This window comes from Mustela lutreola, chromosome 4, assembly GCF_030435805.1.
Source record: "Mustela lutreola isolate mMusLut2 chromosome 4, mMusLut2.pri, whole genome shotgun sequence".
Taxonomy (NCBI): Eukaryota; Metazoa; Chordata; class Mammalia; order Carnivora; family Mustelidae; genus Mustela; species Mustela lutreola.
In genome coordinates, this window is record NC_081293.1 from 159,362,910 (window position 1) to 159,386,789 (window position 23,880).

At 41.8% G+C, this 23,880-nt stretch overlaps 1 protein-coding gene across 5 annotated transcripts in view; it reads left to right on the forward strand.

Annotated features, from left to right (window-relative positions):
• The window catches only part of BMPER (BMP binding endothelial regulator), a 296,813-nt gene that overhangs the window by 163,780 nt on the left and 109,153 nt on the right, over positions 1 to 23,880 (forward strand). For all 5 annotated transcript variants that reach the window (XM_059171541.1, XM_059171542.1, XM_059171543.1 and 2 more), the window contains 2 exons: positions 15,935 to 16,034; positions 20,547 to 20,656. In XM_059171541.1, coding sequence (XP_059027524.1) covers positions 15,935 to 16,034; positions 20,547 to 20,656 — 210 coding nt within the window. The remainder of the gene's footprint in view (positions 1 to 15,934; positions 16,035 to 20,546; positions 20,657 to 23,880) is intronic.

The window sequence follows — 23,880 nt, forward strand, 5'->3', positions numbered from 1 at the left end:
GGAGAAGCTACTTCCAACCTCTCACATTAATTAATTAATTAATCTACTTATTTCTTTTGAGAGCGAGCATGCACGCACATGTATGTGAGAGCCTTGGGTAGGAGGGGCAACGGGAGAAGGAGAGAGAAAACTTTAAGCAGGCTCCATGTTCATGTGGAGCCCTACTTGGCTTGATCTCACAAGTAGATGATCCTCCGGCCAGGGATCATGACCTGAGCTGAAATCAAGAGTTGGATGCTTAAGGGACTGAGCCACCCAGGTGCCCCCAAACCTCTCACATTTTAAAAAATAATGTTTTGCTGATATTTTTAAAATTTCAGTATCAGGAAATTAAGGGACTAGAGATTGAAATTCATGCTATTTTGATCCCTGCCTCTTTAAAACACTGGGAGAGGCACTGATCTTTCTTGATTGCTCCCAGCCCGCTGTCCTTGCCAGATCAGTAAAGCTCCTGCCTTGTTTTACCTAGTTTATACAGCTCCTTGACCTCACCTAGCCAGGGCTGTCACAGTCTCACTTGTGGTCCCATGAGGTCACACCCAAAGGGAGCTATAGGGATAAACAAGCCTTTCCTCTGAATGTTTGTTTCTTCCATTACCACCTACTGAGGAATCTATCAGGGTTCTATTTGTTTACAATGTGTCACTTTTTTAGGGCCACCCAGAGACAGATATTGAGGGGCAAGTTTGCTGAGGGGGAGGAAAAAAAAAGAGCCCTGAAGAAAGACATGGTTGAAATATTCCTTAGCATATCCTACAAATACCCCTTTTAAAGCCATGGAAACCACAGATCCCACATCATCTGCCTGGGGAATTTGTAACCAGCTATATTTTCAGAGGATGTGGGAGGTAGAGTTTTCATATTATGGTATTTATAAATATTCCAGAAATGCCACATATTGGTAGGGTGACCTGGTTTATGGAATTGGAAAAAGGCCATGTTGAAGTCAAGAATTCTTTTCTTCTATAGTAAAATGTGTAAAAAAGTTCTGAAAAAAAAAAATCAAGATAATCCTGAAAAAAATGAACAGGAATACTGAGATAACTTGTATTGACAGTATCCCTCAAAGAAACTAATCATTGTTAAAGTGGTTTTAGGAATCTGTAAAAATATAATCTTAAATTGAATTTGAGGAGCATATCATTTAGTGTAGCACTTATGGGGTAGGAAGGCTTTGGGAAATAAAATTCTTTGCTCAGTGAAGGAATATTGATTGCTCAATATAAGGACTTATTTAACCAAAAATTGTTGCTGAGAAATTTGCCTCAAAGAGGAAAGACCCTATCATTGTAGATACTTAGGACAGGTGTGCAGTAGTAAATTGAAGTGTTCCTAACTATATTGTACCAGAATATGTTCCTGTGCCATGACAAAAGGGTTCTATGGTCCAATAAGTTTGAGAAACACCATACCTATAATCTCCCTGTTGGATATCCATATGCATTAAAGGATAAGTCTTGCAATAAAGAAAGCGATTTAACTTTGTTTTACACAACCTTACTCATTTCTTTGTAGGAGTCATGTAATAGAAACCCTAGTGACTTCTTATAAAGCAGGATTCCACAAAGTACTTGTTTAGGAAATGCTGTAGGAGATAACTGAGTATAAATTACCTTGATATCTTTGAGGGAAACATTTGGCCAATCCAGACAATTCTTCTGGTGCTCCGAAAGAACACTGAGGTAAACGTTGGCATACATTGTTAAGGAATCATTATTGTCTTTCACATCTGACTGATTCCTTCATATGGGAAGATGGACATCCAGCTGGGGCTGTGATAATTTGCCTGATGGATTCTGGGTGCTAAAAGTCACAGCCATCTATTTCATTCTTCCTACTAGACCTTAGATGGATTGTGGCTATGGTGCCTATCAGTGCTGGTTTTTACAGAACGAGCATTAAAAAGATGGTTATGTATTGACTTCCTGGATCTGTGGGGTTGCCTCACTTATTCATAGGCCACACCAGCCCATTTGTGGTCCTAGAGCAGGGAAGGGTGCCAGCATGTATTACATTCTATAGTGAGATGAAATGATTATCCCCACCAACCCCCAAACATACCCCTCCTTAGGAAAACAAACATTTGCAAGTTTATTTTATAAAATCGGTGTAGAACTTACATAAATATATTGTGACAGCAGCTGTCATACTACATATATCAAGAAAGTGCTTTGAAACTTTATGCAAATACACGGGCAATGTATATACTACTGTATACCCCAAAGACTACTCCATGTGTTCCTCGAGCCAAGGAAAACATGAATGTTCTCCAACTAATTCAGGGGAAAAGTCACCACAACCCTGTACCTTTCACAGCCCTGTTCCTGGCCACTGAAACATACTTTGAATGGCTGATCCTAGAGAGAGCAGGGTGGAGGTGGTTGGGGGGGGGGGTGCATTTTTGTCAGGGACTTTTGTAGCTCAACTGCTAGGCTGGGCACTTGAAGCATATTCCCTCCTAAGATTTTCACAGTAGCTTCGTGGGAAAAATAGCATTGTTTGGTAATAGAAGAACCAAGACTCAGATTAAATAAATTGCCCAGGGTCACTCATTTATTAATTTATGGAGCTGGCTGGGATTCAAAATTGATTTGACTTTAAATATTTGTTAGGGAGAACATTTAATGAACACTTACTATGCACCAGGCCCTGAACTAAAAGCTTTTTTCTTCCATCATCTTATTCTTTGCATGAACTCTGTGACACTGAGTACTGTTGTTTTCCTACTTTACAGATGAAGAAATTGAAATTTAGGGAAGTTAAGTAACTTCGGTGCAAAGTAATAAACTGGAGTCGGAGGGAGCCCTTAACGCCAGGGGTTTGTTCCTTTGAGTCATGTGGTTTTCCAGTTTTCCTTCTTGATTTAGGATCTGGAAACTTTCCTGGTTTGTACTGAGCTCAAGGCACAGATCTTCTCATGTCTTCATGGACTAGAATTTCATAAGCATTTAAAAAAGTCATTTTCCCTTGTTTCTCGATTCATCACCCAGTATCTGGAGTTTAGTATTGCCACATTAATGGATGTTGTTATTTCTGTAACTCTAATTGAACCTACTTGGAGTTTTGAACATATTTCAATGCATATACCTTATGTATAAATATTAGATGAAAGAAATGACCTCTTTACAAAGATTTGCAGTCTTTTGCCCACAACGTTGGGATTCATGTCTAACTAACTGAGAGTTTCTTCCTCCATTCCCATGTACCCTTTAGAATTGGGAATATTTGAGAATAGAATCATTTAAAATTTTTACTATGAACAGTTTTGGTGCTCACACTGCTCCTTTTATTTCCATGTTTTGAGAACTCCTGTGCTTTTTAAAGTCAAACCCTTGAGAGCCTTTGAGAACTATGGATTTTGAATCCCAATCTTGTGGTTGCTCAAGTTCCCCACCATTGTATGTTTTATTACTGTTGTCATGACTGCAGTCCTTTTCCAGACACCACTGATCCTAGGGAAATGTGCCGCTTGTGATTGCAAAGTTAGAGTCTGTTTGGGAGGGTTTGCAAAAGAGGGAACAAGAATCAAGCCTAAAGGCCATCTCAGGCCAGATCAGTTAAACAGCTCAAGAGATCATACTCTCTGTCCTAGACAACTGGAAACACTTTCCTAGAACAAAAACACAAAATACTTTTTGTGCATGAATGTTCACAGAGTGAGTTTTTAATAAAATATATATGTAACATAAGTGTAAGTACATTTTCCACCTTAGCAATTTTTGGAAGGAGATGGACACGTTTGGTTTTGGAATCTCATCCACAGAGTCCCTGAACAGACCTTATCAAATAGCTACTTAGAATAAATCAAAATTTTACATCCTGTCTAAAATTAAAGAATACTTCACTTCAAGGGCAATATCCATAGTCTACATGCTTTTGAATATGACAGACATTGTTTTGATCACAAATATATTCAACCAGTCAGAACTAGCAATGTTTGAGCTACTTTTTTCTATCAGTTCTATGAACTTGTTAACCAAACTGTAGTCCTGGTGGATGAGGCTTTTTATAAATAACATTGATCAATTTAAAATGGCATTTCCTGGATTTCTTGGTCAAAAAAGGGCTGGATATTCTGCCTTCAGTATGTAGGCTTTCACTCAATCTGTCTGTATTCAGGACATTGCCATCATCTTCCAGTTGGTCTGGTATAATAAAATGATAGATATTTCTGAACTACTGTCTCCCTGAGTCCTAGACATCCCCCCCACACACACACCCTGCAGTTTTCCCTTCAACACTGGTCTTTGGTCCACTCACCACTGAAGTCCTGACTGCTATTTTAAATGGGTTGGCTTTCATTTGATTTCTAATTAAAGGTGGTGTTCCACTCTCCCTCTTTTAGCTTCTTAGGAGAGTTCCAAGGAGACTATCCTTGCTTTCTATTGAAGTATTTAGGAAAGTTCTGACAAGTACTTGAACATCTGTCCTAGCTATGGTCTAAAAGACCCAGTCCTATCTGTATCAATTTCTGAAATAAGGTACTTAATTGTGTTATTCAGATAGAACTTTTTCCTATTCCTTTCAATAAGATTAAGGATTTGACCTGTCCCATCCTGGTTCTCCATCATTCTTGGGGGAAAAAAAAAAAAAAAAGGTCTGTGGTGCTAAGCGTGTTGTCACAGTGTCACAGTTATAGAGCTGAACATAACCAGGCAAGCTTTCCAACCAGCTGCTGCCTCACTGAGGCATCTTCCCCCTTCTGGCCTCTTGACTGCATGATCTGGCCAAGATCACAAGACAGTGCCTCTGAACCTGGTCTGATATTATTCCAAGAGAAGCTTGATTTAATATAACTCATTGTTTCTGTAAGAGGCCAGGCACTTTTTTTTTCTACCTGACCAATGTATGAATTCATTTGTCAGAAAATATAATATAGCCATGCCTTGTCTATTAGGTGGCTGTTTTATACTGTCCAGGGTTGGACAGTGATGGCCAGTCCTCCTAGCTGGTCAGAATTCATGATAGAGGAAATATCATTTTCCTGGACTGGGTAGGAGTCCATCTTCTGCTGTGTCTGTGCCATTGTTTCCTCTGTTTGGCACGACCACCATTTCATGGGCACCTGGCTTTTCAGCCTAGCATGGCTACTACTTCCACCCTCTTTGATAGCACATTTCTGCTCATGTCCCAGAAGCCTCTGGTGATAAAGCAGTGTGGAGGGGAAGTGGGAAGGACCAATATCACTTTCTCTTTTGTGTGGTTTACTCAATCATAGGAATCCCGTATCAGAGGGGCCTGTACTTGAATATGTCACAGAGGTTCCAATAACATAGTTCTTTTAGGCTTTACTTTCCATGGCTTTCTCCTGTAGGAACAAAATGGGCATCCATGACATGACTTGGGGTGACTCGAGTGACAGATACCAAGTCCATAATGCCTTCCTTCCATAATTAGTCTCAGGAACTGCTGGTTGTGTTGTGCTGTGTCTCTTCCTCCCTTAGGATGGATTTTTTTTCTCAGGAGAAGCTAAACAGGTGAACCTCTGCCTTTCACTGGACTTGCCCAGACATGTCTGAATGTTAGCTTTGGCTCAAACTGGGACCCTCCCCCAACCCCTTCCACAGCTGTTTCCAACAGCCTGTACACTTCTTTTCCTTTGATCATCTTTGGCCTAGATTATGATCATCCCAAGAGCTTGCCAAGATTGGGTTGCAGCCTGTTTGTCTCAGAACACAAACTTTGAATTGGTTGACAAGACCAATGCCCAGGGGCACCACTAGTTTGAAAGAATGGTGCCAGAAATCTCTAGTCTCCCTGGACAGGGTCCCTTGATTGAGGTCAAGGTGTTTATAGGACTCCTTCATATTTTACTTACAACATTTAAGATTTGGTTAAAATTTTAGGAAATTGTCACTTGATACAAAATAGAGAACTGTGTAAAGGTAATGTATATTGAATGAAGATTTTGAAATTTCTCATTTAAAGACCACCGTGTCTAACATATAGATGTTCAAATGTTTGATGAATGGGCAAACAAAAGCCAAAATGCTGTGACTAGCCAATGGCCATTCAGAAGTTAAAATGAAGTGAAAAACTTATTTTTCAGTAGTGTGTTCAAACATACCAGATTTAGGAACGATCCCAAAGACTTGTAAAGTTTAATTTTGTCAATACATTGTGGGGATCCAGATACATCTTACTTAGGACTAGTTCATTTGAAGACCATAGATAATTTTGTGCCTCAGGAACCTCAGAGGAACACAAACATATGTGACTGACTTTCAGCTTTGGCTGACAACCAGCAAGTAGGTGTTTAAGTGAAAAACAAGCTCTTCTGATGGTACTGTGGCCTCACTGTAGGGGTAGCAGGACTGAGGCCTTTGTGGAGGATAAAGGAAATATTCACATGGCGTCTGCCCTCTTTCAACTCTCAGCCAAGTTTGGGGCAAGTGATAAACACAAATGAAACCCCGTGAAAACAAAATGGAACCATGTACAAAGCAGGCAGCGTACATCAGTTGTTTTTGGTAGCCAAACTTAAGTCAACTGAAAGGTTTTGGAGAAATAGTTCATCAGTGATGCTTGGGTTTCTGTCTTTGGGAATCAGTATTGGTAGAGCCTTGCCTCCTTCAAAGGCCTTCCTGGGGCCTCTTCCTCAGCTCATCTCCAGCTTTGCTGCACTGGAGACAACCTGAGGAAAATGAAAAACGTCCTTTCTCCTCCACAATGGTGTTATTTCCTTCCTTTCAGGAATGGCTCATAACTCATGGGAGGTGTGAGTTCTGAATGATTGTTCTTTTCATCTCCCTGGAAGTGGGCCAGACTCTAGATAAAGCGTTTGATGTGTCAGCAGTAGGCTTGTAACAGCTTTGACTACTTACATGATGATGAAAGGTTGAACTTTGATAAAAAATGGCAAGAAAAGGAAAAGGGCTCATTTTCATTCTTTTGCTTTGCGGGGGTGGTGGGTGGCAGTTGAGAAGCGTCCTACCGGGGTGGTCTGTGAGGTCTCCGGGAATCTGAAATAGTAGGAGGCAGTTCTCTCGTGGATTTCTTTGCTTGTTTATTGATTGTTTGAAGGGGGGGGGCACCCATGCTTACCGGCACGGCTGGGCCAGATTCTCAGGGCCTTATTGGTAAGCCCCTACCTCTCCACCCAGTGAGCCCTGGAAAGGGGTATCACATTCCTCAGGGTGGATCTCTTAGGTTTCCAGCCATCCCTCAGCACCTGCTGGGAGACACCAAACAAGCCAGGCCTGGCGAATCTACTCTGACTCGTGGGGCTTTTCCCCCCACCCCCCGTTTCCTAGGGCATTTGTCTGGAGGTCTCGTCTGTGCATGCTCCCATAGGGTGGTCTTACCTTCCCGCTTCTAAAATAGACAAAGAATGCAGTGAAATATTTGTGAAAACCCAGAACCAGTTGGATTTGCCTCAAACTATATCCCGGTCTTATCAGCAATTTGGTGTGTCAGTCTTCATGCCAAAGCGGGGCTTGGGGAGGAGGAAGAATTTCGAAATTTTCTTTTCCAAAGCAAAAACACAGAAAAGCAAAAACAGAAACAACCACCTGTCATTCAGGTGAGTGACCAGACAGCGTTGTGAGCAAGGACTCAAAGAGGAATACAGATGAGTTTTACCCTGAAATTGGAGGCGTAGGCAAACACAGTACAGAAACCTCCTTTTAAAATGGTATTAGTGGGACAATAGTAAACATACTTACATCACCTGTTTATTTAAGAAGCTGATATTTATTTTACAAAATTCTGACCTCTGGCTCTGCATCTTTGTGTGCTCAAAGCCCAGCACTGTCACCATAGCCGGGCTGGGCCTGCTCATAATGCAGCCACTGGGACCTGGTCCCATGTGCTGCCAGTGGGCTTAGGCCTCGCTGCCGTGCCATGCAAACCCAGGGGCGATGCCAGGACAGACATTCTTCTGTAAGTGTCTTTGAAGATGAGGGGCAGCGTAAAGCTCTGTAGAGTGGTCTGTCTGGCTATCAGAGGACACTGAAGTCCCTCCTAGGGCTCGCCAGCACAGGCCAGAGGGTGACTAGCAGAGTCAAACGGCTTGGTGGGAGCTTGAGTTTAGGGGAGCAGTACTCACCAGCATGGCCAGCGTGCTGCTGCTGTAGAGGTCTCTTGGCCAAGACAGAAGCTTTCCCACTTGATGAACATCTAAGACCTTGCTCTGTAAGCTGTCAAAAGAGTGCATAAGATGTGAAATTCAGATTGTCTGGGTTGGGTATCACCTTCTGAAAGTTACAATGAAATAACTAGAGAATAGCGTTGGAAAAACAAAAGGTGGGTATGGACTTGTTCGGTTCAGCAACCATATGACTAGAATTTAAATAGAGATTTTTAGCGATCTCTTTCTTTCTGATTAAAAAAAGGGGGGCGGAAACTAGCTTTCTCAATGAGGGAGTGGCTGATAGAGTGGGTTATTGTAGTGTTTCGTGGTCACCTAAGGCCTCAAATATTACGTCTGGGACTGCACAGGTGCAATTCAATGTCATTTCTTTAACAATCATTGTTGAAAGTAGAATAATGGATTCCCAGACCCCCAAGATATCCATGTTCTACTCCTCCCAAAATGTGACTGTGGCCTCAAATGGCAAAATGGACTTTGCAAATGTGGTTAAATTAAGGATTTTGATGTGGGATTATCCTGGATTATCTGGATAGGCCCTCTCACAAGAGGCCTTATAAATGGAGGCAGGAGGGTCGAAGTCAGGGAGAGATTATAAAGATGCTATGTTAATGCCTTTGATGATGAAGTAGGGAGGCTGAGAGCCAAGGAAGGCTGGCAGCCTCTGGGAGCTGGAACAGGGGAAGGAAACAGATTCTGCCCTTGAGTCTCCAGAGAGTACCCAGCCCTGCTGACATGTTGATTGAAGCCCATACTGACTTCTGACTCTTCCAGAACTATAAGATACTAAGTGTGTATACTAAGTGTATACTAAGCCACTGAGTCTGTGTGGTAATTTATTATGGGAGCAATAGGAAACCAAAGCAATACTATGAACAACAATACAGTCAGGCTTAGAGGTATTAATTGATGGGAAACATAAAAGGAATTTGGTTTAGGCTTGATTCTCGAGACAGAGTATCGTGTCATTGTTCTTTGAGGAGATATGAAGGACAAAGGTTTTTGTTTTTGTCAGTCCAGCGGGGCACTTCTCAGGGATGATGGCTCAAGATTTTTATCAGACAGAGTAGGTATTTTGGTCAAACTTTAATGTCATGTTCTTGACTCTATTTGTGGAGAATCAAAGTTGTGTTGTATTTCATCACTTGAAAACATAAGCTTATGGGTAGCATAATGTTCTTACAGTAGAAAGTTTCCAGAGCCCTCACAGATTGTGATGTTCCAGCCCGGACCCTTTGGTGAATTCCACTCCATCAACCTCAACCACAAGTCCATCCCTGCCTCCGTTCCTGCTGCTGTCTTCCCTCTCAGGCTGGAGTATAGTGGCCTCCAGCCACCAGCAAGCTGAAGTAGGGTCTGGGTCATGTCTCAGAGAGAACTCCCCCAAATGGGAAATGTGCTCCATCATTCAGAATACATGTCTTGAGCACATGTGGTGAGCCATGACATGCGTCAGCTGCTGGAGGAGCTAATGAGAACAATAAGCCTCAAAACCTAGTTGCTGGAAGCTCATGTCAGTGAGGCATTTAGCAAAATGCAATGCCTTGGAAAGTAGCATCTGAGTCATCTGGGAAAATTATTGAAAATGCAGGTTCCTAGGCTGTGGCACGAGAAAACACTGGCTTAGTACAGTGGTCTTTAACTGGGAGTGATTTTGTTCTCTAGGGACAGTAGGCAGTATCTAGAGACATTTCCATTTGTTATAATAAGGGACAAAGTGTGCTACTGGCATCTAGTGGATAGAGGCCAGGAATGCTGTTAAATATTTTACAATGTACAGGATGGTCCCCTAAAACAGAGACTTCTCTGAATCAAAGCATTATTAATGCCAAATTTGGAAGACCCTGGTCTACTGGGTAACTCTCACAGACACACCAGTGTATTATTATACTACCGTGGTATTAGATATATATGTCAATATCGTGTGTGTGTACATGGGTGTACACAAGTCCATGTGTGTATGCATATCTATAAATAGCTTTCTCTCTAAGTAGGCTCATCACCCACGACAATTTGGGGTGTCCTCTCTCCCGTTGTCCACTCTACTCCTTCTCCCTCCATCAGACAACTCACCCACTGGCCATCTTTGCTTTGATTTTCTATTTTGCACTGGCCAAAATCAAGGGAGGCCAAGTACCAAGACCTTTACCCCTGGAAGTAACTGTCATGCTCTGAAACTTTAGCAAAATAAATTTGCAGATCGAAGAGAGGCATGGCTGAAAACATCTTTTTTCTCTTGTGACCTTTTTTGACCAATTTGCAGTTCAGAGTGGTTACTCTATTCAAGTCAGCTTTGCACCACTGGCTGTTAATATAAGAATTATGGTGCACATACAGACTCTTTTCACTCAAGATATATTTCTCCCCTACACTAGCCCTGCCCAGTTTTCTGTCCCCTATTCTCACCTTCTTCTAAAATCAATGGAGGATTCCATTCCCTTCAAACAATTGAACACTGGAGGGAAAAATCCCTCTAGAATGTGGCTGAGTGTAGCTGATTGTTTCTAAATGGTTAGAAATGTACTCTTCAGCTCCCCGCCTCCTGTTGGGGAACCAGACTGCATCCTGGTCAGGGGATGAGTGCTATGTCAGATGTTACAGTATGGTTTCCAGCCCTCAGTTCTCAGTGGTCTTTAGTGGTGGGGGAAGAAGCCACATGGCTGTGGTTTTTATCATCTTGCACTCATTACTATATTCAGGAAGATAGATTTTTATTATGCTGTAAGACTGTGGTTCTGGAGTAAACTTTGACACAAACCGATTGTGTTCTTGACTGAATCAGCTAAAACAAAAGTAAGGGGGCAGCCAATAGACTTGGGACAAGTTTCATGTCTTTCTTTTAAAAGCAGCTACTATCAGAGAAGCACTTGGATCTGCAGTTAGAAAAAACAACCACCTCTACAGAACAAAACTAAGGAAAAATGATGGAAATCGTAACTCACCAGTACTGTGGAAGTTCCTAGCATTCCTCTCCTTGTTGACCGCATGAGAATATAGTCGTTAATCCTTGGGTATTTTACCCATATAGACATTTTCAAATGTTTAACAAAACATGGGGTGGAGGTGTCCTAGGAATCCTGCCAGCGTATGAGATGATGTTACGACTTGCTTTTTGATATATCGGCACCAAGAAACATTTAGGTAGTACCTAACATGTATAAAACCCAAGGAGATACAAGGTAAGCAGAGGCAGACAGCCCTGAAACTCTACCTACCGTCTCATCAGGATCCTGCAGTTCAAAGTGGTTTGAGAAATTCATGGAGATTCTAGGGCTCTTCCTGTGTGGTGACTCTTCCTTTCATTAGAGAAATTTTTACTGAGATGTTCCCTCGAGTCTGTCAACTCTCCTGAAGTATATTAGGCTGAGAGGACTGGTCCCCGCTATCGCTAAAATCTGGTTTGGAGGTAAATCCAGTATTATCCTGCAGGGTTAAACTTCCATGTATGTGTCAAAAATACAGGCATACATAAGAGAAAGAAAAAGCTACAGGAAGATGGAGTGGGTCACTGGGAAAGGAAGGGGTCTAGAAGCCTTCATAGGTGAGACGAGGCTCAAAATAGACCTGGAAGAAAGCAGGATGTTTATAGCGGTCAATGACGGGGGGAGAGGGAAAGAGGTACACATAAACATGGCAGGCCGCAGATGTGCCTAGGGATAATAAAGCAGATACACTGGACCCCCCTCTCCAGGTTGGTATTGTGAGGAAAGGAGATGGGAGAGAAGATTATGGTTTATCTTGACAAAGTAGACTAACTGTGGTACTAAAGATCTAATGCATCTGAGTATTTTAACGCAGTGAAATTTATTTCTTGCTCATAAAATAGTTCATTGCAAGTGTTTAGTGGGTAGACTTCCACATGGTGACACGGAAGTGAAAGCAGGCCCTTCCCATCTTGTATGATCGCCCCTCTATTCCTCTAGTAGAGACAGAAAGGGAGAACACGGAGCACTGAGATGAGAGATTTTTATGGGTCAAGCCTAGCAGCATGTTTTTTATTTCCATCTACCGCCTCTTGGTCAAAATCTATTCATAAGGCCTAACCACGAGGGAGTCTGAGAAATGTAGTGTTGCTCTATGTCAGAAGAAGAAACCAATTTTACTGAGCACATAATTGCTTCTGTAGTGGACATTGAGCCTGAATTTTGTCCCAAATGCAGTGGTAAATCATCCTCTTCAGCATGAGGACACGCTCCAGAAGGCAAGTGAATTTTGTATGTTACATTTACCGCTGCCTCCTTAGCATATGTAGGACTTAAATGCATATATGATGCAGTATTGAAATGACAGATGGGTGTTAGAAAGAGAAAGGAATCCTGGACATATTAAACTTTCCAGGATGGGTTAGTGCAGGATCGCTGAGGCAGGGAAGCCTGTTAGCGAGATTGGGATAATCTGTAAGAGCCCGCATTAGTGTAGTTGCAGTAGGAATTAGTACATTTTTAGGAACAGAAACGTACGCTTCTGCAAATTTAACTTCCCTGGTTTATGGTACAGCCACATCTCATAGTTTAACCAGATTCCCTGCTGAGTTGAAATCATAGAAGCAGGTTGTGAGCCGAAAAGGGCTGGCACCTTCTTTGGAGGTATTAATTGGAATGCAGCCTCGCGACTGGGGCTATGCCACAACACTGCAACCCAAATAAAATAAAACTTGACTAAACCAGCAAACCCAGATTGGAGTTCAAGTTGCTTTAATGGGCTCTTGGGAAAGACAAACTGCAATTGTTTTACATATGCAAAATCTGCTCTTTGACCTTAGTGTAAGGAAAATGACCAGTGCCCACATAATCTCTTGGCAGCTTTCTGAAGCATTGGACAAGTTAACTCCTATGCAATTATGCAATCTTTTAAAAAAATTTTAATTTTAAAATATGCTTGAAAAATAGGTGCTGCTCCAACAAGAACAGAGACTATTGATGAAAAGACTATGTTCTCTGTGCACTTAAAGAAGCCAGCACACGGGCAGCCTCGGGTGGCCTGAGGCTTCCGGATTTTCGGAAGTGGCTCGCAGATGAATTTTTTTGAAATTAAAAGTTAAAAGAAGCATTCTGTCCTCCCTCTAGACTGAGCTTTTGTGGTGTATGTAGACCTCAGAGCCTGACCTAGACTCAGGTTATGTGCCTCTGAAGTCCGGTGAAAGGCCTGACTTTAGGCTTATGCAGAGTGGAGCGAGGAACGGCATAGAGAACAACCAGGGATTCTTAGGAGATTTTTAGTGATTCTTGCTGATCTGGAAATAATGTAAAAACAACAGAAGCGCTTTTTGTGGTATTTTTTTGCATGTTCTCTATTGGTTTGGGGACGAATCCAACGTGAAAGTGGCTTAAAAATAATAAATATTTAAAAAGACATAACGTGCCCTACCCTTTTCATCCACTCATACCAAAAAATGAACAGTAATAACAAAACTGGCAAGAAGAGGAGGGGAGAGCAGGAACAATGGATGGCGGCCGTGCATGGGGATAGGCGTGAATATGACCCAGACAGCTAACGTCTGGTGTTATTGCAGAAAGTGTTGGAGAAGGTGTGAGGAAAGGCTGCGGGGAATCTTTCCCTTCTCTGAGGCATGAGTTCCTCATTTCCTGAGGCCTCTTGAGATATAAATTACTGGTTTCAGACAGCAGGTACCTGAGGGTCTACTAGTCTGCTTTCTAGTTCAAATCCCAGAGAAGCCAATCCATTGGAATTCCATTTGCCTAGTGATCTATTGACCAAATCTACTGATTTTTCTTAAAATTAATTATTCATAAATTTGGTAACAATTCATTTTGCACCAGATAGTTTTCACATGAGCCTTACAAAGGTGTTGGATGTAAATTGACTGGAAAGTGCTTTTTTTTTTTTTTCCCCCCTTCCCCAGCTTTCTGAAGATTCAATTACAAGTTGCTAAGGCTGGAAAAACAGACGCCTCTGGTGAGGCATCGAGGAGGGGGAGGGGGCATGCTGCATCTTTGAGTTGTACAGAGGGGAGAGATGCTGACTGCCAGAAGAGGTGGGGGCATGCTGAGGTGAAAAGGAAGGAAAGCGTGTCAGAGAGGAAGAAGGGGTACAGACAAAAGGTTGATATCCAGGATCTATAATGAACTCCTCAAACTCAACACACACAAAACAGACAATCATATCAAAAAATGGGCAGAAGATATGGACAGACACTTCTCCAATAAAGACATACAAATGGCTATCAGACACATGAAAAAATGTTCATCATCACTAGCCATCAGGGAGATTCAAATTAAAACTACATTGAGATATCACCTTACACCAGTTAGAATGGCCAAAATTAGCAAGACAAGAAACAACACGTGTTGGAGAGGATGTGGAGAAAGGGGAACCCTCTTACACTGTTGGTGGGAATGCAAGTTGGTGCAGCCTCTTTGGAGAACAGTGTGGAGATTCCTCAAGAAATTAAAAATAGAACTTCCCTGTGACCCTGCCATTGCACTCCTGGGTATTTACCCCAAAGATACAGATGTAGCGAAAAGAAGGGCCATCTGTACCCCAATGTTTATAGCAGCAATGGCCACGGTCAAAAAACTAAAACTGTGGAAAGAACCAAGATGCCCTTCAACGGACGAATGGATAAGGAAGATGTCGTCCATATACACTATGGAGTATTATGCCTCCATCAGAAAGGACGAATACCCAACTTTTGTATCAACATGGACGGGACTGGAAGAGATTATGCTGAGTGAAATAAGTCAAGCAGAGAGAGTCAATTATCATATGGTTTCACTTATTTGTGGAGCATAACAAAAAGCATGGAGGACGTGGGGAGTTAGAGAGAAGGGGGTTGGGGTAAATTGGAAGAGGAGGTGAATCATGAGAGACTCTGGACTCTGAAAAACAGTCTGAGGGGTTTGAAGTGGCGGGGGGGTGGGAGGTTGGGGTACCAGGTGGTGGGTATTATAGAGGGCACGGATTGCATGGAGCACTGGGTGTGGTGAAAAAATACTGATACTGTTATGCTGAAAATAAATAAATGGAAAAAAATTATAACCTAGGCTTAATGTACTGACACAAAACAATGACCATATTATCAAGTGAAAGTAGATTATTAAACAATATGAATGTGGGAAAAAAAAAAAAAAGAAAGAAAGGGCAGAGAACAAGGGGCAGGGAAAAATTCAAATGCTCTGTAACTTCTCCCGTAGGCAGTTGAGCCTTTGCCATTCATTCTAATACCAGCCATCATTTGCCTTCTGCTTCTGATAGAAACAGGTTTGGTTAGCTGAGTGAGTTTGGTGAAATGGTTCTCCTGAATATTGGCTTTCAGCGTATCCGTTTTCAGCAACCTGGCTGCTTCCTCAAATCTGAGGCTCGTTGAGTCATGCTAGCAACACCTTTAAGCAGTGGCAGGAAGGGAAGTATTCTTAGAGGAAGATGTCTGCAGAACTTACAGAAAGATGGGGGTGTGAAAGAAGAGGAAAAGTCTCTGTAGAATCCAGAGGGCTCCTTTGCTTGCTTGGGGTTGGAAAGGGAGGCCAACTTGTCCTGGTTTGACCAAGACTTCCCCATTTTAGTACTGAGAGCCTCCAGCCTCAGGCAAACTGAGACGGTTGGCTAGTCCTAAGAGGGAAAAAGATAAATAAAGGTGATATTGGGTGGGGAGAGGTGATGCTGTAATAGACTTTTCAGGGGCAGTCTTTTAGAGGGTGTAGTTCATGTGGCCTACAGGGAGAGTAAGTGGAGAGTTCGGAGAAATTACACAGATGTGAGCAGTCACCACAGGGACCTAATACCAGGAAAGGCCCTAGGTTTGTTCCAGACATCTCAATTATATGATATATATGCACTTACTTTTCTAAATGTGCTTTTTTTTCTCTCTCTCTCTCTTTTCTTCAGGGAGGCAGGACACAGTGCGTGAGAGAAGTATGTCCCATTCTCTCCTGTCCTCAGCACCTTAGCCACACTCCCCCAGGACAGTGCTGCCCCAAATGTTTGGGTGAGTGACTGTTTTCAGGTCAAAGAACAATGTAATTCCTTCTTGGGAGTTTCTGCTGAGAGTCTTCATTCACATTGTTATGTTGGGGGTCTCAGGTTGTCCTAGTTCATGACTTATTAGGAATACTTGCTTCCTCTGATTTTAGGAGTTTATCTCTTTTCTGAGGTCTTTACAGGGCTCTTTCTTTCTTTTCTTTTCTTTTTTTTTTTTTTTTTTAAGTAGGAGGAGCAGTAGGCAGAGGGAAAGGGAGAAGCAGCGAGCCCAATGCGGTGCTCGATCCCAGGACCCTGAGATCATGACCAGAGCTGAAGACAGATGCTTAACTGACTGAGCCACCCAAGCACCCCATCTACAAGGGTTTTTTTTCTCTCTTGTCTTCCCCTGTAGCCATAAACCTGGTTTGCCAGACAACCTGGGGTAATAATTCTTGACGGAGAGAGCAGTAATGAAGAAACTGTTTTTCATTGGACATGTGAGGATCAGTAGAAATAATTAGTGTTTTAAAGGCATATGAAGTTAACACATGGAGGAATATAGACCAGTATTACTTTTAGAGGCAAAAACATGCAAGAGGATAACACCAAAAGCAAGATGTTTGGGAAGAACAATGAAAGATCGCCCACAAAATAGGAAGATTAGCTATTTCTTTTTGAGCATTTACTATGTCCTAGGCACCATGCAAAACACTTTATATGCTTTTTCTAATTAAATTTTCTGAGGAAACTGTGCTGTATAGGTGTTAAATATATCATTCTGATGTGTAATATTGGTGCTATGATTAGTATAATTGCAGGAGATTGTACCTCTAGTAAAATCTAGAAGGTGGCACAGCTAGGGAGTTATGGAGTTGGTACCTGAGCATGAGTCCCTGTGATTCCTAAGCCTGTGCTTTAACCTGCTGCTGCTCAGCCTCCCTAGTGATGTGGAGAGTGGCACACACATCACTAAGTGAAAAGAGATAGCCTGTGATGGAGAGTCTCTAGGGCAAGAGATCCTTTGGCGCTTGTTTATAATCTGTATGACAGCTTCTTACATGTGATCTTCAAGCTTTTGAGTTAGTCAAGGTCAGACTAATATTCAAATATACGTGGCTTGACCCCATCATATGAATCCAATAGAACATCTCCCACTGGAATCCCCCAGCAACCCCACTTACATCTCCAGGGATCCTTGAGGAGGCTAACACATTTCCTGGGTACCACTGGCTTGTGTCTCTGTTCCTGCTGTTTGTCTCTTTATTTTCTTCCTTCTTCTCCTCCTCAGATAATAACCTCTCCTCCTTTACCTCTGCTTCTTCTTCTTCTTCCCCTTTCCCTTCCTCCCACCTCCTCCTCCTTCTTTTTCTTCTTCTCCTTCTCCTCCTCCTTTAACATCATTTTGTGCTTCCAGGGACATTCACTCTCCAGTCTTTTCACGTTCTGTGGTGCTATTGAATCAAGGCTCTTGTAGGAGATTTTATTGAAGGCTTGCGGTCAATGAGGAGGGTGATTACACTAAAGAGAAAGATAGCGAACAACATGAAATGGAACTTTAAACTCCCTTTATGCATAAAAGGTCTTAACTATTTTGCTTTTAGGAGAGAGCCACTGTTTGTCTTTTATTTGGGCTTTCGTCTCCTATTTAGTTATTGTCCACACCTTTTTTTGATTTCTCCCTTCTTTCTGTCATAGTTTGATTTTCTCAATTCCAGAACATCCTGTTGATGGATGTTTTTCATTCCCAGCTTATCACAGCCATAGCCTGAGTCTGTTTTTCTGCAACCAAGTTGTCAAATAGAGATGTCTTGTTAAATGAAGGCAGTTTTCTCTTCTTCGAGGGATTCTTCTGCCAAATCTTCATCTAATAATGTGTACCTTCCTGCCACATGTATACACGCATACACGCACAAACACACACACACATGCGCACACACATGCATGCACGCACATAATCCTTTTTAAGTAACTATGAAATGATTACAAGAACAAAGGAGAATTGTTTAGACATGCCTGATTAAAGACATTTCCACTGAGATATGTGCTTCTTGGGTTGCCAGTGTGTGCTTGTACCCCTGGCATGGAGTTAGCTAGTTCACTGTGGTTGAAATCATCATGCCTTTAGTCATGGTGGACACAGCATTCCATCTAAGCAGGAAAGTCTTCGCAGGGGAGTTGGCATTTGGGGTCTGATAATGAAGATAAGTAGGTTTGATTAATGCTTTGAAGCCCGTACTGTGGATGTGCTGAGTCAGCTCAGAAACTTCTCATATGACCAATGGCTGTTGTATTGAATGCAGATTTTTTTTTGTCCACTTGTGGTCATAAGACAGACTACAAAAGGAATGGCAAGTCTTAGGAAACTTGAAAAATCAAATTCTCCCAAATGAGACCTTTTTTGACTGACCTAAATCCCAGTGGAATAATACAGAAATGGCTTAAATTAGGCTGTATATGGAGTCTCTGAACCACTATTTTGAATGTTTGTTCTTATTTTGGGCCATGATGACTTTGAGATTATGGTAAGATTTTGTGTTCCTTGGGGGTAAAAAGAAACATACCCAAACAACAAAAGACAGAAAAGGAAACATTAGGATACTTTCTAGGTCCTAAAATCTTAGAGTAATTAGATTTTGGCTGGTTGGACACCAATTTGCTGTTAAATATTCCTTTGACCAGGATTCATTTATAACACCTACTCTTGCCTTTTGCACTGCAACCTTCTCTTCCTCTCTTTCTCATTTTCAAGGAAGAGACCCATCAGAGGTTTGTGTACACTGAGCACTCAATGCCCCTCAGAGTGACACAGCCTAGGATCATAATGGAATTTACACTCTTGCTAATAATGATAATACCCATCACCTGCCACTTATGGGGGCTGCTTAATGAATGCTAGGCTCTGTGATTACAGCTTCATATCAGTGTTTTTAGGTAAAAATGATATTTTTATTGGGTGATAATCTAGTTCACATTTGTTCACATTTGTTCAGGGGGATAAACTTGTTGAAGGTTCTTTTTGTTCAGTGATCTACTGATGCATCAGTCCACCAATCCATCCATCCATTTGCTCGCCATTTATTCTTTCAGCCATGCCACAGTACTGAGTACTATAAATGTAGTAAAAGCAACAAGCTGTGGGAACATGGGAAGGGGCTGCTCATTCTGAGGTAAAAGGACCTCTGAGGAGGTCATTTGGAGCTCAGCCATGAAGAAGATGTCTTTTGATTGGTGGAGAAAGAAGCAGGACTATATTTATATATTTAGATCCTGCCTTTTCTAAAGTACATGAAGCACATGTAGATAAAAGATAGGAAAAAGGATGGGATGCCTGGGTGGCTCAGGGGGTTAAGCCTCTGCCTTTGGCTCCAGTCATGATCTCAGGATCCTGGGATCGGGCCCCACGTTGGGCTCTCTGCTCAGCAGGGACCTTGATTTCTCTCTCTGCCTACTTGTGATCTCTGTCTGTCAAATAAATAAATAAAATCTTTAAAAAAAGAAAAGATAAGAAAAAGGAAAACCAGGTTATCACATTTATAAAAATTGCAGAATTGAAACAGCACTAGTTTTAACTCTTGAAGGATAGAAAAATATCTCTGATAGATTAATATAGAGGACAGTGTTTACAACAGGGAAAAATGCATCACCTTCCTTTTTTTAGTAAATACAAAAAAAGAAAAAAGATATGGCTAGGGATGTTGCTTATTACTAGAATATCCTAAAACCAAGGTGTTATGTAACAGAAGTGATTTTAATGGGGGGGGGGGTGGCCAGCACACAGATTCCTGATGCTTCAGGGCCTAGAGAAAGGCTGAATTTCGTATTTTTGCAGGTAATCCTCCAATTTAGTCTGTAAGTTCTCACAAGCTTCAAGAAACTCAGGCCCTGGGTGTATGCATAGGAATTCCCATCTTAGTTGGGTTATCAATACTTGCTAAGTGTAAAATATAGTCCTTTAGCTAAATTTTATCTAACCATGAGAAAGGGTTTTTGGTTATATACTCTAGTATCAGAATTGTAGGTAGAGAGGGTCCTGTATTATTTTGAGGAGGCGTTATTGGTGTCATTTTACAAGTGACCAAGGATCATTCATTAGTGAGTTAACCCAAACATCTAAGTGACATGAATTTAGAATAATGCATTTTGGTGGTGATGGTGGTTGTTTTGTTTTTAATAGCTAAAGGGAAAGAGAGGGAAAGAGAGGAGTTTTGCTCAATGTCAGCTATGAGTCAGTGGCTAGGACCGTGAGCTCCATGAGGGCAGGTCGGCTTAGACCTGATTATCTTGGTCCGCTATGCTGGTAATAAAGATTTATTGAACTTAACAAGATTCAGTGTGAATCCAACTCTCTATAACAAAAGCTCTCTATATTAATGACTTCAGGGGATTCCCTGGGAACATCTGACCCAGGACTGTTTTTGTGCACCTGATTTACCTCGTCTTGTGAGAATGTTTAACAGCCCTGTGATACAAGTTTTGATGCCGAAGTGGGACTTCCTGGCTTTTGTCTTGCTTACACCATGCTGTGGCTTCCTTCCAGGTCAGAGGAAAGTGTTTGACCTCCCATTTGGAAGCTGCCTCTTTCGCAGTGATGTTTATGATAACGGATCTTCATTTCTCTATGATAACTGCACTGCATGCACCTGCCAGGTAAGGTGGTTCTGAGGGGCTGTGGTCCAGCCATGGTTACAGTTGGGGTTTTAGTGTGAACATTATAGCCAAACATGATAATATGTTACTGGAAGGAGGCATTATCAATACCATTTTACTAGTTGAACTCATACTCAATGTTGCAAGGAAGTTCGAACATAAGATAAAAAATTACAATTCACTGTTATCTTCCCAGGACCTACAAGTTAGCTTCTGTAGGTGAGAATTAACTCTGAGGGGGCAATCCTGAGGTACTTTCTAAAATCAGACACATAAATGTGGCAGTATTCTCTGGCTCTAACTATCCAAGATAATTCTCTGACACACCTCACAGTAAAAATGACTTTAATCACATTGAGGAGGAAAGAAAGGCATGGATTTACAGTTCTTCACAAAGATAAACCTGATAGTTTGGGAAGAGAGTATTTATGCGTTGTTCATTGTACCATATCTTATTTGAGGCATTGCTTATTTTTCTTCCAAAGGCAACAGAGGTCTAATGACTGGTACAGAAGGAATGCCACAGCTCCAGAATTTTAAAGGGATGCACATTACACATTCATTGACTGTGCTTAGGTGGTGATTTATTTTTAAAAACCAAGAAGAGAATTATTCTAATGGGAGATACTAGGATCATTCATTAGTGACTTAACCCAACCATCTGAGTGACATGAATTTAGAATAATGCATTTTGGTGGTGATGGTGGTTGTTTTGTTTTTAATAGCTAAAGGGCTAGAGAGGGAAAGAGGGGAGTTTTGCTCAATGACAGCTATGAGTCAGTGGCTAGGAATAGAGTTCAGAAGTTCCTGATTACTTGAGGGATGCTTTGGTAAGTAGCATGCACTACTTCCGGGGTAGGGGAGGTGGCTCAACAGGCGCTGAACTGTCTGTTCCCTGGCACTGAACACTGAGTATTTCCTAAGCCTGAGAATACTTTCCTCAGGCTCCTTCCTCTCGTCCGTGGTTTGCACTATCCTATGCTAAGCATTATAGCCATTTCTTCTGTTTGCTTTGGCCTCCATCCCCCAAGCTTTTCTTCCTCTCCAAGAGTTTCACAGGTCAGAGCTTCCTCTTGAGGGTACTGAACCTTTGATGAAACACATTACATCCCCAGTTCCCTTAATTGTAGGAAAGCGGACTGACAACCCGTAATGCTTTCAGTGCTTTAGATCTCATAGATTCTTTAAGAGAAGATTAGGCAATATGCCCCAGTGCTCAAAAAAGTATAATGAGTATTGTTTCCTCAAGAGGTTGTCTTTTGTCAGAGTATGCATTCACAGTCATCTCTGGGAAATTGGATGCTTAAAGAATCAGGCTACAGTCATTTTGGAGAATCAGTGTTATTTTCTCTGTGCTTAGAGCTTCCCTCCCCAGCATCTCCATCCAGTGCCACGGCAGGGGCAGGAAACTGGTTAATAGTTCTCTGAGCACGGTGTGGTATCAGGTCTTTGCGCCTTCAGATTTGACGTACCTGGAGTGTGTCCTCATCTTCTTTCCATTTGATTATCAAACTCCTCTTCATACACAACGGCCTACCTCACACGCTACCTCCTCTTGGGAGGCTTTCCTGACTCACTTATGTAGGTAATTACTCTTCTTTTCTGTTACCTCTATACCTTTACTAGTTTACTGTTTGCGACATTATATTGTAATTTATTTGTTCCCATGGTTCTGTCTCTCCTTTTGCTCTGTGAACTCCTTGTAGACAGAAGCACATCCCTCCATCTCCATGTTCTCCTTGCATAAACTACTCCCATGCTTATGATCTAATGGGTATCCTCTGTGTGTGTGTGTGTGTGTGTGTGTGTGTGTGTGTGTAATGAAAGCTGGGAAATCTGCTACCATAAAGTATGTATTACGTGAGAGCTAGGGAGTGCCCTATTTTCAAGCTAGAAATCAAGACATGCAGCTTAGCAGTGGATTTCTTTTCTAATTTATGAATTAACCTATAAGAATTTCTATGTGCCAGGAACTGTGCCGAGTGTTTTACATATTTCATTTAAATTGCACAGTACATCTGAGGGGTAGGTATTCTCACCTCCATTTTGACGATGAGGACTCTGGGCTCAAGGAGACGAATTTGCATAAGATAACACACTTAATAAATGAACTGTTCTTGTCCAGTGCTGAATCCTATCCATTGTCTGATGTGGTAGAACCTTAGAAATAAAACACAACTAATGCCATTTCTGGAAGGGTTATCTTATTGTCATATTAATCTTAGATGGATAGTCAGTAAGAGTATAGTAGATGAATACCAGGAGTACCTCTTAAAGTCATAAGATTAACAGAGAAGATTAACAGATCAACAGTTGATTTACACAACCTGTTTAAGTGCTCTCAGTGCTAACTAGTAGGAGAGGGCTTGGTCTTTCTTCATTTCCCTGTCATGGGTCTCCCACTAACTCCACAATGTCAGGGAATTGCCCATCTACTTGGGACATTGCTTTCCTCCAACCCTGCCTGCCACCAAGTCTCAGAAATGTTTTGCTCTTACATTCTTTCCAGCTGGCAACCTACTCCAGTGAAACTGCAGCTTGTTGGCTGGGGAACTGAAGAAGTTTACTTTTCTTAAACAGCTCTGAACGTTACTTCAATGTGTTGCTGAATAAATCAGTAGGCACAATTTACTTGACTACTGTGTTCATACCATGCCACTTCTTTAGAAAGCAAGCCATACCCCTTTAAAGTTACAGATATAAACTCATCGCTCTCAGGGTGTAAGTGGCCTGTGAAGGTTACATACTTTATTGAAGAGCCCTAGAGCCCAGGCCCGTTTTGGAATTGCTTGTTCAGTTCTTCTGTGAACATAGCCCACACTAAAGAATTTCATCTTGAGGAGGAACGTTAGCTCCTAATGCTTACTTTTTTGATTAGATATAACGCCGTTAGGCTAAACCCCTTGAAGGTGGCATAAAGTCCCAGAGGAGACCCAGGAGAGCAATGCTCATGAAGGACTTGCAAGAGGAAAAAGCCAGCAAGAAGGAAACTGACGGGCCCCTAGTGAGCGAGATTTACTTGCCACACGCTGGCTGGAGTGGAACCAGAAGTTTCTTGAACAATGAGTTATAGACTCATGGAACATAGCAAGGGTACATCACACTTCTCATAGCTTCTTCATTTTCTTGTCCAAGTATCTCATCAACAAACAACATTTTGAAAGGAAAGAAAGATTTATTGCAACAAGTTACAGTGTGATATCTTCAGAATATGTTTAAAAGCA